General features: G+C 37.3%; 1 protein-coding gene across 2 annotated transcripts in view; it reads right to left on the bottom strand.

Moving 5' to 3' along the window:
• Positions 1 to 14,625, bottom strand: part of PGGT1B (protein geranylgeranyltransferase type I subunit beta) — a 57,739-nt gene that overhangs the window by 18,570 nt on the left and 24,544 nt on the right. For both annotated transcript variants that reach the window (XM_027099901.1, XM_027099910.1), the window contains exons 5-6: positions 13,845 to 13,977; positions 886 to 931 (exon numbers count right to left, since the gene is read on the bottom strand). In XM_027099901.1, the coding sequence (XP_026955702.1) occupies positions 886 to 931; positions 13,845 to 13,977 (179 nt within the window). The remainder of the gene's footprint in view (positions 1 to 885; positions 932 to 13,844; positions 13,978 to 14,625) is intronic.

Below are 14,625 nucleotides of genomic sequence, written 5' to 3'. Positions count from 1 at the left end.
ACCAGTTTCCCTCGTATCTCTAAAAATAATTTTAAAGAAAGATATAATTATTTCTACTCTGTTGATGAGGAAATCCTCAGAGAGATTAAGTAAGGGGCCTAAGCCACATAGCTAGTGTTAGGGCTGAGACCTGAATATTGATGTGTTCTTTCTACTCTATCGTGCTAGCAGAGGGATGGACACACAGGTGAGCACAAAAACACTGCTGTGATGAAGAGGAAACAAGGATTTCACTCAGAGAGCCTCCCTGATCTGGGCTCTTTTTTTAAAAAAAAAAAAAAAAAAGGAGCAAGGAAGTGCATTTACTTCTACACGATATATTCCACTTGAAAGAGTTCAGGCTATTGATGTTTTGACAAACTAAGTGACTATCGCTCACTCTGGTTCTGCCAAAATTGAGGAAAAGTGTGAAAGGAGAAACTGTATTAATGTATGCAGTGAACATATGCTATGTGGCAAAATGTTTTATCACTATGACTTAGGACAATTATATTAAGGAGGTAAAAAAAATTTTTTCTTCACAAATTCATTGATTCATGTTTAATATTCTGTATCTAGCTTTTTAGTATTACACCAAAGAAGAAAACGTGCTGTTTTCTAACAATATTTTAAATCACCCCAAGATGTTTTCATGCAACTAACAGCTGAAATGATCACCAGAAAGTACTGTTTGAACATTCTGGTCTGAATAATCTCTGAATGGTTACTGACCTAGGAGAGGCTCGAGTTGGCACAGCAGTGTCAACAGAGAGAAGTAGGAAAGAAGACAGTCAGGCTGCACCAAGAGTTGAGACAGACTTCTGAGGTCCTACATGTTGAAGATACCATGATGTTATTTGAAGGAACAAAAGAAACTACATGTCCATTTATTTTAAGATGCCTTACCATGAGATTCAAGTCCAGCTCCCTGTGCCAACCCATTGTCATAGGACTGAAAAAGAAAAATATGTTCAGTTTAACAGGGAAATAATAATAAATAAATAAGTTGTCATTATGCTCATTTTTTGTCTCTTGATCTAATTTTAGTTCTCCTTTATATTTTTCAAAATATGCACTCTTTCCCACAATGAAATAGATCTAGGCATTTTCAAGTACCTGCTCTTGTCTTATTCACCAAGCCAAATCAGTAAATGTATGCACTAGGCATATTCTGAGAATACTGTCCAAAGATGGCACCTACATATTTAATTTCTACCCAATAAGAAGCCCCAACCTTTATTCCTCTCTCACTTTCAAGAATATATGAATTTAAGGAAAATGTAAGGATTTTATACTCCTATAACATTATAAACACAAATCTATTTTGAGGCTCTTAGGTAGCCAATGATAATGGTGCCTGCCTAAATTTGAATCTCCCCACATATCCCACAAAATCAAAACAGGATAAGAACAATACAACTACATAAAACTGAAACCTTGTCAAAGCTAGAAGACATGCTCAAGCTTCAAATTTCCTTTCTACAGAAGAAGAAACATCAAATCCCACACTCCTGACATACTTTTGCAGAGAGCAAGGGCAATCTATGAAAACTTGTGAGGAAGAGAGAGGAGGGGCGCTAATGGCAGGTCTGAGATTACCTAAAATCACTAGCTTAAATCACTAGGAAAAGCCTCAGTGTGAAATACAGGCAATCCTTGCTTTGCACAGTTCCAATATACACAAATTCCAGGTACCCCGGCTTAGTTAAGTAACATAGTATGGTTCAAATTTCAGTAATAACAATATATTAACAGTTAGCAACTGCATAAAGTACAAACTTGCTGCTAGCTCCTCAGTCCACAAACCATTACATACATAATAGATGTGTATCACAATCAGTGACCAATCACGTCACCTTTTTCAAAGTCTGTAGTAATTGGTCACTGCACATGTTTTTCAGTTCACACAGACAGCAATGTATGTGGCTGTGCTGTCTCTTTGTCTTTTAGTGATAAACCCACATGATGTTTTAAAAACAATCAAAAAAGGAGATTGGCTACCAAAGATGAAAGTGCAGTAAAGAAATGAAAAGCAGTTAACACTGAAAGTGAAATTGAGATCAAACAGAGTAATATAAGAAACAGCTATCATGACAGTGCTGGCTGATTGAGACTAGATGTGCAGTCAGAAAAATCAAGTGAAGGCGAAAGAAATATCTACATAAATGAGGAAAGTGGCTCTGATGAAAAAGATGGAGATGTTCTAGAGAAGAGATGCTGGCAAAAACTTCACATAAAAGGAACTCTCAGATATTTCACAATGAAAATGCAAAGGACAGAATGTTGGAAGCTGATACAAACTTAGAAAGGAGTATGATCATTTACCAAGACAGAAAAGATGCCTGCTCCATATTATAAATTATATAATGAGAAGACAAACAGTGCTGTTCAAGCTACTACTGATGAATGTTTTTACACAGAAAACACTTTAATTTTCAATATTGCTAATGTTTTAAATTATGATGTACTAATAAATAAACATTGGTTTTACCATTTAAAAATTCTGTGTACATTTATAACGGTAATAGTTTTTAATGTTTTGGCAAAAAATTATAAAGGTCACAGAACAAGTGTCATTTTTCCCACTGATGATTAAAATCACTGTGCATCATTTCAGCCTGCAAGACCATCATTACAGTCTGGCACTACCAGCCAAAGTGAGGATGCTGTACTGTAGGAGCTCTGGTAACACTGAACAGTGACTACAGAGAAAAGACCGAGGAGAGTGTGCAAGTCAAGGTGGCAGCATTCAATGGGCATAAGTCTGGTGAAGACAGTTAAAAAAGGAAGGGAGAAGGGCCCACTGAAGACCAAATAAATGAAAACTCCAAAGAACAAAATGCAAAAACCCGGGAAACAAAAGAGAACCTTTCTCCTACCAGAAAATCACAGAACTCACAAACCTTCCCCAATCACTAAACAAACAAACAAAAAGACACTCTAAATTAAAGAAATCATACTTTGTTTCTCTGCACTGAAAAGAGGGCACTCTTAAACTAGGAATTCTTGTAAGAAAAAAAATATCCACTAATGACTAAACAGAAAAAGACAAATCTACACAAAGTAACTCTGAGATGAAAACACAACAATCAGAATGAAAACATCCCGGTATAGGAAAATCTGCCTTCACCTCCAAAAAATGGTGATAAAGCAAAGGAAAACTGTAATACAGCACCCCAAACTCAACTGCATATCCTCAAATAAGCATTCGGGAATATGAAAAGAGATTTAACGTTAAAAAATGAAAAGGATAAACAGTAGGAAGAAATAAAAATTAAATGATTTCAGGAAAACACAGTAAGGGATATTTAAGAAAGGCTGAAAACAGCAAAGAGAATAAAAATGAGATAAAGAAGTAAAAAGGGTCAGAGAGAAAGTGGTTGAAATGAAAGATAAGCAAAGAAAGAAAACACACTAAATTGGAATACCTAAAGAAAAAGGAAAAATAATGGACTACAAGTAGGGGTCAGCAAACTGGGGACTACAGATTAAATTTGGCCTGTGGCCTGGTTTTGTACAGTCCTAAAGTTAAGAAAATGGTCAAACTCATTCCTAATAAAATAAATGCAAATTAAAAACACTGAGATACCATTTTTCACCCATCATATTGGTAAAAATAAAAACCGTGTGAAAACACATTCTATTGGTGACACTGTGTGGACACAGGCACTCTCATACACTGGTGGGAATATAAATTGGTTCATACCTTTTGTAGAGAAAATGGGCAATATCTGATAAACTTTATGTATGCATTTACTTTTTTTATACAGCAGGTTCTTATTAGTTATCTATTTTATACACATTGGTGTATATATGTCATTTCCAATCTCCCAATTCACCATACCCCCTGCTTTCCCCCCTTGGTGTCCATACTTTTGTTCTCTACATCTGTGTCCCTATTTCTGCCTTGCAAACTGGTTCATCTCTACCATTTTTCTAGATTCCACATATACGTGTTAATATACACTATTTGTTTTTCTCTTTCTGACTTCACTCTGCATGACAGTCTCTAGGTCCATCCATGTCTCTGCAAATGACCCAATTTCGTTCCTTTTTTTATGGCTGAGTAATATTCCATTGTATGCATGTACCACATCTTCTTTATCCATTCGTCTGTCGATGGGCATTTAGGCTGCTTCCATAACCTGGCTATTGTAAACAGTGCTGCAATGAACACTGGGATGCATGTGTCTTTTTGAATTATAGCTATCTCTGGGTATATGCCCAGCAGTGGGATTGCTGGGTCATATGGTAATTCTTTTTTTTTCCTTTATGTTTATTTTTTCATTTTGAAAAAAGCATAACATATGCTTTTTAAAAATTATTAAAATAAAACCCTAGAAAAGCATAACATTTTTTAAAATTTATTTTATCAAAGGTATATACATTCATCATTTAGAAAGTTAAATGGTACTGAAAAATTTATAACAAAAATTTATAACAAAACAGTGATTCCCTGCATCATTCCTCACACTCCTCCAGTACCCTTTTCCAGAGGCAACCACTTTTCAGTATTTGGCCATTTCTTCTGGAGTATACATCTTGGTGCTTCCAAATAATATGCCTAGATCATACTGTTTTAAATTGTGACTTTTAGACATATTCTATCATTTATTATGGTAGATAAGCATCCAACTCTCTTACACCCCATTCCCCTCTGTTCCTGTGCCCCATGCTCCGAGGATACTACACTTTGCTTAAATCAACTTCTGTGATTATGTAACCTGTCTACGAAAATACAATTCACAGTTGAGCATTGTGGACTATGGTTGTTTATTTTCTTATTTTTCCTGAAATTAACTGTTACCTTTTCCCCCATTTGTGTGTTTTACTTTGTACTGACCGTCTAATAGGCACAGCTTCTGATAGACACAGTCAACCACCATTAGACACCTACCAATGTCTGTCTTTGTCTTGAACAGAGCCCCCCACTCCTCCATCCTTGTCCTATCTGGGTTGAGTGCTCTCCACACTGTTGCAGAGCTGTCATCTGGGGACTTCCCTTCACTATCAACCTTGGAACTTCCTATGTTTTTCACCTGAGTTGGATTTCTTATCTCTTCCTCTTTCTTGGTTTACTCTTTTGTTTTGGTGGAGAACATCCTCTAAGAGTCAAGGCAAAGAAGGATCTTTCCTTTGTTCCAGTGTTATGAAATTTCACAGTAATGTTCCTGGGTTTGAGCCTATTTTCATCCATTATAATGGGCCCTCAGTGGTCCTTTCAGGATATCTGGAAACTCAGATCTTTCCCTTCTGAGAAATCTTCTTGAACTTTTTTTTAACATCTTTATTGGAGTATAACTGCTTTACAATGTTGTTAGTTTCCGCTGTATAACAAAGTGAATCAGCTATACGTATACATATATCACCATATCCCCTCCCTCTAGAGTCTCCGTCCCACCCCTCTAGGTGGTCACAAAGCACTGACCTGCTCTCGCTGTGCTATGCAGCTGCTTCCCACTAGCTATTTTACATTTGGTAGCATATATATGTCAATGCTACTCTCTCATGTCGCTCCAGCTTTCCCATCCCCCTACCCGTGTCCTCAGCTCCATTCTCTATATCTGCATCTTTATTCCTGTCCTGCCCCTAGGTTCATAAGAAACATTTTTTTTTTTAGATTCCATATATATGTGTTAGCATACGGTAGTTGTTTTTCTCTTTCTGACTTACTTCACTCTATGACAGACTCTAGGTCCATCTACCTCACTACAAACAACTCAATTTCATTTCCTTTTATGGCTGAGTAATATTCCATTGTATATATGTGCCACATCTGCTTCATCCATTCATCGGCCGATGGACACTTAGGTTGCTTCCATGTCCTGGCTATTGTAAATAGTGCTGCAATGAACATTGGGGTACATGTCTCTTTTTGAATTATGGTTTTCTCAGGGTATATGCCCAGTAGTGGGACTGCTGGATCATATGGTAGTTCTATTTTTAGTTTTCTAAGGAACCTCCATACTGTTCTCCATAGCGGCTATATCAATTTACATTCCCACCAACAGTGCAAGAGGGTTCCCTTTTCTCCACACCCTCTCCAGCACTTATTGTTTGTAGACTTTTTCATGATGGCCATTCTGACCGGTGTGAGGTGATACCTCATTGTAGTTTTGATTTGCATTTCTCTAATGATTAGTGATGTTGAGCAGCTTTTCATGTGCCTCTTGGCCATCTGTATGTCTTCTATGGAGAAATGTCTATTTAGGTCTTATGCCCATTTTTTGATTGGGGTGTTTGTTTTTTTAATATTGAGCTGCATGAGCTGTTTATATATTTTGCAGATTAATCGTTTGTCCATTGCTTCATTTGCAAATATTTTCTCCCATTCTGAGGGTTGTCTTTTCGCCTTGTTTATAGTTTCCTTTGCTGTGCAAAAGCTTTTAAGTTTCATTAGGTCCCATTTGTTTATTTTTGTTTTTATTTCCATTACTCTAGGAGGTGGGTGATAAAAGATCTTGCTGTGATTTATGTCCAAGTGTTCTTCCTATGTTTTCCTCTAAGAGTTTGATAGTGTCTGGCCTTACATTTAGGTCTTTAATCTATTTTGATTTTATTTTTGTGTATGGTGTTAGAGAGTGTTCTAATTTCATTTTTTTACATGTAGCTGTCCAGTTTCCCCAGCACCACTTACTGAAGGAATTGTCTCTTCTCCATTGTATAGCCTTGCTTCCTTTGTCACAGATTAGTTGACCATAGGTGCGTGGGTTAATCTCTGGGCTTTCTATCCTGTTCCATTGATCTATATTTCTGTTTTTGTGCCAGTACCATATTGTCTTCATTACTGTACCTCTGTGGTATAGTCTGAAGTCAGGGAGTCTGATTCCTCCAGCTTCGTTTATTTCCCTCGAGATTGCTTTGGCTGTTCGGGGTCTTTTTTGTCTCCATACAAATTTTAAGATTTTTTGTTCTAGTTCCGCAAAAAATGCCAGTGGTAGTTTGATAGGGATTGCATTGAATCTGTAGATTGCTTTGGGTAGTATAGTCATTTTCACAATATTGATTCTTCCAATCCAAGAACATGGTATATCTCTCCATCTGTCTGTGTCATCTTTGATTCCTTTCATCACTGTCTTATTGTTTTCTGAGTACAGGTCTTTTACCTCCTTAGGTAGGTTTATTCCTAGGTATTTAATTTTCTTTGTGGCAATGGTGAATGGGATCACTTCCTTAATTTCTCTTTCTGATCTTTCGTTTTAGTGTCTAGGAATGCAAGAGATTTCTGTGCATTAATTTTGTATCTTGCAACTCCACCAAATTCATTGATTAGCTCTAGCAGTTTTCTGCTGGCATCTTTAGGATTTTCTGTGTGTAGTATCATGTCATCTGCAAACAGTGACAGTTTTACTTCTGCTTTTCCAATTTGGATTCCTTTTATTTCTTTTTCTTCTCTGATTGCCATGGCTAGGACTTCCAAAACTATGTTGAATAATAGTGGCGAGAGTGGACATCCTTGTCTTGTTCCTGATCTTAGAGGAAATGCTTTCAGTTTTTCACCATTGAGAATAATATTTGCTGTGGGTTTGTCATATATGGCCTTTATTATGTTGAGGTACGTTCCCTCTATAACCACTTTCTGAAGAGTTTTTATCCTAAATGGTGTTGAATTTTGTCAAAAACTTTTTCTGTATCTATTGAGATGATCATATGGCTTTTATTCTTCAATCTGTTAATATGGTGTATCACATTGATTGATTTGCGTATGCTGAAGAATCCTTGCATCCCTGGGATAAATCCCACTGTATCATGGTGTATGATCCTTTTAATGTGTTGTTGGATTCTGTTTCCTAGTATTTTGTTGAGGAGTTTTGCATCTATATTCCTCAGTGATATTGGTCTGTAATTTTTTTTGGTAGATCTCTGTCCGGTTTTGGTATCAGGGTGATGGTGGCCTCATAGAATGAGTTTGGGAGGGTTCCTTCCTCTGCAATTTTTTGGAAGAGTTTGAGAAGGATGGGTGTTAGCTCTTCTCTAAAGGTTTGATAGAATTCACCTGTGAAGCCATCTGGTCCTGGACTTTTGTTTGTTGGAAGATTTTTAATCACAGTTTCAAATTCATTACTTGTGATTGGTCTGTTCATATTTTCTATTTCTTCCTGGTTCAGTCTTGGAAGGTTATACCTTTTGAAGAATTTGTCCATTTCTTCCAGGTTGTCCATTTTATCGGCACAGAGTTGGTTGTAGCAGTCTTTTATGATGCTTTCTATTTCTGCAGTGTCCGTTGTAACTTCTTTTTCATTTCTAATTCTATTGATTTGCATCCTCTCCCTCTGTTTCTTGATGAGTCTGGCTAAAGTTTTATTAATTTTGTTTACCTTCTCAAAGAACCAGCTTTCAGATTTATTGATCTTTGCTACCGTTTTCTTTGTTTCAATTTCATGTATTTCTGCTCTGATGTTTATGATTTCTTTCCTTCTACAAAACTTTGGGTTTTGTTTCTTCTTCTTTCTCTAGTTACTTTAGGTGTAAGGTTAGATTGTTTATAGGTTTTGGATCATCGTGTTTTTGTTGTCATTTGTGTCTAAGTATTTTCTGATTTCTTCTTTGATTTCTTCAGTGATCTCTTGGTTATTTAGTACATATTGTTTAGCCTCTATGTGTTTGTTTTTTAAGGTTTTTCTTCCCTGTAAGTTATTTCTAATCTCAGCGTTGTGGTTGGAAAAGATGCTTGATATGATTTCAATTTTCTTAAATTTACCGAGGCTTTATTTGTGACCCAAGATGTGATCTATCCTTGAGAATGTTCCATGTGCACTTGAGAAGAAAGTGTAACCTGCTGTTTTCAGATGGAAGGTCCTATAGATATCAATGAAATCTATCTGGTATATTTTGTCATTTAAAGCTTGTGTTTCCCTATTAATTTTCTGTCTGGATGATCTGTCCATTAGTGTAACTGAGGTGTTAAAGTCCCCCACTATTATTGTGTTACTGTCAATTTCCTCTTTTATAGCTTTTAGCATCTGCCTTATGTATTGAGGTTCTCCTATGTTGGGTGCATATATGTTTATAATTGTTATTGTCTTCTTCTTGGATTTTGGTCCCTTCATCATTAGGTAGTGTCCTTTCTTGTCTTTTGTAACATTCATTAATTTAAAGTCTATTTTATCTGATATAAATATTGCTACTCCAGCTTTCTATTGATTTCCACTGCATGCAATATCTTTTTCCATTCCCTCACTTTCAGTCTGAATGTGTCCCTAGGTCTGATGTGAGTCTTTTGTAGACAGCATATAGATGGATCTTGTTTTTCTATCCATTCAGTGAGCCTGTGTCTTTTGGTTGGAGTATTTAATCCATTCACATTTAAGGTAATTATCAATATGTATATTCCTATTTTCTTAATTGTTTTGGGTTTGTTTTTGTATGTCCTTTTTTTCTCTTGTGTTTCCCACTTACAGAAGTTCCTTTAGCATTTGTTGTAGAGCTGGATTGGTGGTGCTGAATTCTCTTAGCTTTTGCTTGTCTGTAAAGCTTTTGATTTCTCTCTCTGTCGAATCTGAATGAGATCCTTGTCAGGTAGAGTAATCTTGATTGTTGGTTGTTCCCTTTCATCACTTTAAAATATCCATGCCACTCCCTTCTGGCTTGTAGAGTTTCTGCTGAGAAATAAGCTGTTAATAACCTTATGGGAGTTCCCTTGTATGTTATTTGTCATTTCTCCCTTGCTGCTTTTAATAGTTTTTGTTTGTCTTTAATTTATGGCAATTTGATTACTATGTGTCTCGGCATGTTTCTCCTTGGGTTTACCCTGCCTGGGACTCTCCGCGCTTCTGGGACTTGGGTGGCTATTTCCTTTCCCATGTTAGGGAAGTTCTAGACTATAATCTCTTCAAATATTTTCACGGGTCCTTTCTCTCTCTCTTCTCCTTCTGGGACCCCTATAATGCAAATATTGGTGCATTTAATGTTGTTCCAGAGGTCTCTTAGGCTGTCTTCATTTATTTTCATTCCTTTTTCTTTATTCTGTTCTGTGGCAATGAATTCCACCATTCTGTCTTCCAGGTCACTTATCCATTCTTCTGCCTCAGTTATTCTGCTATTGATTCCTTCTAGTGTATTTTTCATTTCAGTTATTGTATTGCTCATCTCTGTTTGTTTGTTCTTTAATTCTTCTAGGTTGTTGTTAAACATTTCTTGCATCTTCTCGATCTTTGCCACCATTCTTTTTCTGAGGTCCTGGATCATCTTCACTCTCATTATTCTGAATTCTTTTTCTGGAAGGTTGCCTATCTCCACTTCATTTAATTGTTTTTCTGGGGTTTTATCTTGTTCCTTCATCTGGCACACAGTCCTCTGCCTTTTCATTTTGTCCATCTTTCTGTGTATGTGGTTTTTCATTCTGCAAGATGCAGGACTGTAGTTCTTGCTTCTGCTGTCTGCCCTGTGGTGGATGAGGCTATCTAAGAGACTTGTGCAGGCTTCCTGATGGGAGGGATTGGTGGTGGGTAGAGGTGGGTTTTGCTCTGATGAGCAGAGCTCAGTTCAAACTTCAATCCACTTGTCTGCTGAAGGGTGAGGCTGAGTTCACTCCCTGTTGGTTGTTCAGCCTGAGGTGACCCAGCACTGGAGCCTACAGGCTCTTTGGTGGGGCCAATGGTGGACTCTGGGAGGGCTCATGCCAAGGAGTACTTCCCAGAACTTCTGCTGCCAGTGTCCTTGTCCCCACGGTGAGCCACAGCCTCCCCTCACCTCTGCAGGAGACCCTCCAACACTAGCAGGTAGGTCTGGTTCCGTCTCCTATGGGTCACTGCCCCTTCCCCCTGGGTCCTGATGCGCACACTACTTTGTGTGTGCCCTCCAAGAGTGGAGTCTCTGTTACCTCCAGTCCTGTCAAAGTCCTGGCATCAAATCCCGCTAGCCTTCAAAGTCTGATTCTCTGTGAATTCCTCCTCCAATTGCTGGACCCGTACGTTGGGAAGTCTGACATGGGGCTCAGAACCTTCACTCCAGTGGGTGGACTTCTGTGGTGTAACTGTTTTCCAGTTTGTGAGTCACCCACCCAGCGGTCATGGGATTTGATTTTACTGTGATTGCGCCCCTCCTACCATCTCGTTGCAGTTTCTCCTTTGTCTTTGGACGTGGGGTATCTTTTTTGGTGAGTTCCAGTGTCTTTCTGTCGATGACTGTTCAGCAGTTAGTTGTGATTCTGGTGCTCTCGCAAGAGGGAGTGAGTGCATGTCCTTCTACTCCACCACCTTGAACCAATCCCCCCGTATGCATTTACTTTTTGATTAAGCAATTCCACTGCTTGGAATTTATTCTGAAGTTATATCCCCAACAATACATAAGCACACATGTAGAAGGTATGAATTTCAACACTGTTCGCATTTGGAAAATATGTAGCCTATATATAGAAGAGCTGGAGAAAGCTATGACATGTGCACGTGATGGAGTACTACAAAACTGTTAAAAAAGAAATGAGGAAAATTTCTATGACCTGATATAGAGTGGTTTTCAAGCTATATTGTTAAATGTAAAAAGCAAACTGAAAAAAGTACTCTTTTGAGTAAGAAAGCAGAAATAAAAATGTACGTATCTGTTCATCAAAAAGAAGTACAGGGAGGCCTAACCAAAAACTAATGAGAACGTTTACCTACAGAGTGAATGGGAACAAGGTGGCAAACATGGGAGTTAGGAAGGGGGTGGAGATAGAAGGAACAGGAAGCCCTGTGAGTTACACATCTCTGAATATAACTTTTTGTATAGTTATGACTTTCAAAACCGAGTTAATATTTCACATATTAAAGATATAAAATCAACAAAGTTGGGGGGAATCCTAAAATAGAATCCAAACAGAAACAAATAAACAACTTTATTTCAAATAAATTAACATAAACAAACTAAAGGTTGGGGGTGGAGGGAATAAAAGAAGTAACTCAAGTGTTTCTTAAATATAACATTTTGACTATATACCTTCAGGCTCTAAACAAAAAGAACCAATGCATTCTGGATAATAGGAGACAGGTTTGTCACTCTCTGAGAAGGGAGTTACAAATGAAAAAAGGAAGGTTAAAATGAACCTAGTGGTATTGGATTAAAATTTGAGGTATTAGTGTGAACTCACGGTTTTTGATTGATAGATAGATAGATAAAAAGATACAGATGTGTGTAAGTGTGTAAGGGGGATGTCTGTGTATATATATATACATTTCCTACCTCTGAGAGAGGGGCTAGAAGCAGTGATATCCCAGTACCAATAAGCACATTTTGTGCCCAAATCGTGGTTTCTAAACATCATCCTCCAATAAGAACTAGAACTCCTTGAAGAAATGACCAATTTCAGAACTGAGACTGGGAAATTAAACTATGAACCTGGAATATCTTGTACCAGAAGACAAGGAGGTGCTCAAAGAATGAAGGGGACACACCAAAAGGGCACAAGGGGTTTTTGCTGGCTGAAGGGGTGAAGGAGTTTTTGCTGGCTGAATCTGGGACAGCATCAAAATAAATCATGATAGTTACAGATAATAACCCATTGAGTAAAACAAGAATCTAGAGTGCCTGTTTAAATTAAATAAATAAGTAGATAAAGGTGAAGGGAAAGCTTTCCATAACTGTAGAATTTTAACTGATAATTACAGAATGAATGATAGAGCTGGAAAATATCAATGCATACCAATACTAGTGGATAAGTTTGATGAGGGACAGGATATTTATACAGTCTCCAAGTATCTCACCATGAGATACTAAATAATTACAAAGGGAAAAATGCTAACTTTACAGAGGAAAATCTGGCATACACCACCTTAACCAAGTGATTAAAGTTAACATCACCAATAATAGAGCAAATTAACATGTTGTACCTCCAAATACAATGCACTGAGAAGAACATGGTGTTATTTCTGCAATATTCATGCCAAAATGTATATCTCCCACCTCTGTCTATAACATAAACCTCCTTTCCTCTTAAAACTCCTTTTATAAAGCACATCATTGTAAAGCAATTATACTCCAATAAAGATGTTAAAACTCCTTTAAAGGTTTCGTCTTTCTGCCTCCACAGGCTTTTAAAAACCTGTGCTATTATAGATTCTATAAAATCTGATTCACATTCACACATTCAATTAAAAATAACTCCATTCCTCTAAGAACTTACATTTTTGTTCTGAAATATGGACTAGTAAAAGTTGAATTAACAGCCTAAAATATTCTAATCTATAAAAATTTCATATTTAGGAAGTAAAATAGACCTGGGAAGCAGCACTTCTATTTCTCTGGTTGTATATGAGAGACTAAAAAGTAGAGCAAAGGATAGTTCTGGCTGAGACTAAACTAAGTTTTCCTTACTATTGTTGATAAAAAGACTAAATTGCATTGTGTGAAAGAATAAAATTTCTACTTGATATTCTCCTTAAAATAAACCTTAGATTAAAAAAAAAACCCACATAAAAGTATTAAGAAACCAAAAGTGATCCAAAAATCTACTGTCAGCCTAGTCAATCTTGCTAGTCAAAATAGCTTAAGGAACTCACACCTCACACCCAATATAGGAATAATCTCACCAAGGGCACTGTAATTCTCCTTTATGCTTGGCTGCGACTTCCCAATGATCCCTATTAAGATAGGTTCAACATTTACCTTTGAGATTTTACTATTTTTTGCTTCTAAGGCTGACTAATCTCTTTCTGCTAAAGACAGTTTCTTTGGACACAATCAGATTACATTTAAAATTTAATGGCTAAAGAGTCAAACTTTCCTTGAATATTATTCTTAAATGGCTATTCTGATATATGATGTACCCAGAAAGCAATCTTATTATCCTTATTTCCAAATTATTGCTAGAAGAGATGAGGCATGCCCCAGCCCCCATATATCAGCAGTAATAACTTAAAACAAAGAGTCAATTTATCAACACAACTCACCATACTTCTTCTAATATAGTTGATGGCTTTTTTCATATCCATGCCAGACCAGTTGTTGAGCATATAGCAAATACAGGAAGCACAGTATACAAATCGCATGTCATTTTCACTGCCTTCAGGTACTGCACAAAAACTGAAAATAATAACCATATGATTTACTGTACTATAATTTATTTTTTTGTAGGGGGGTTAGTTAGAAACACCTACTTCATGTCTTCACTCACAGAAAAAGCTATCACTAAATACAGATTTAAAAACCATATACTACTTGTATTATTCAATAAAGGACTATTAATTTGAATAATATAAAACTATCTCTAAATCAACACTGTACTCCCAAGTTCAATTTCTGGGTAGCTTAACATACTACCACAGTTACTCTTTCCCAGATGCCACCACTCAGAGTAAGTTTCTTTGCTCTCAGCCATGGAAAGCTATGGCACAGTGGCTTGAGAATTAATAGCAGAAAAAGTAGCAGGGACCTATTGGGTAGTAAGAAATTCTCAAGCCCAAGTTCTGCTTATGTGAAATTTCTTCTCAATGTGTATATAGATAACCATTAATTAACTGATCATATTGGTTTTTGTTTTTGTTTTTGTGGTACGCAGCCCTCTCATCATTGTGGCCTCTTCCGTTGCGGAGCACAGGCTCTGGACGTGCAGGCCCAGCAGCCATGGCTCACGGGCCCAGCCGCTCTGCAGCACGTGGGATCCTCCCAGACCAGGGTATGAACCAGCGTCCCCTGCATCGGCAGGTAGACTCTCAACCACTGCGCCACCAG

The sequence above is a fragment of the Aethalodelphis obliquidens genome, unplaced genomic scaffold, assembly GCF_003676395.1.
Source record: "Aethalodelphis obliquidens isolate GAN/ISIS:26980383/991018 unplaced genomic scaffold, ASM367639v1 scaffold4, whole genome shotgun sequence".
Taxonomy (NCBI): Eukaryota; Metazoa; Chordata; class Mammalia; order Artiodactyla; family Delphinidae; genus Aethalodelphis; species Aethalodelphis obliquidens.
This window is presented reverse-complemented; position numbering and strand designations above follow the sequence as displayed.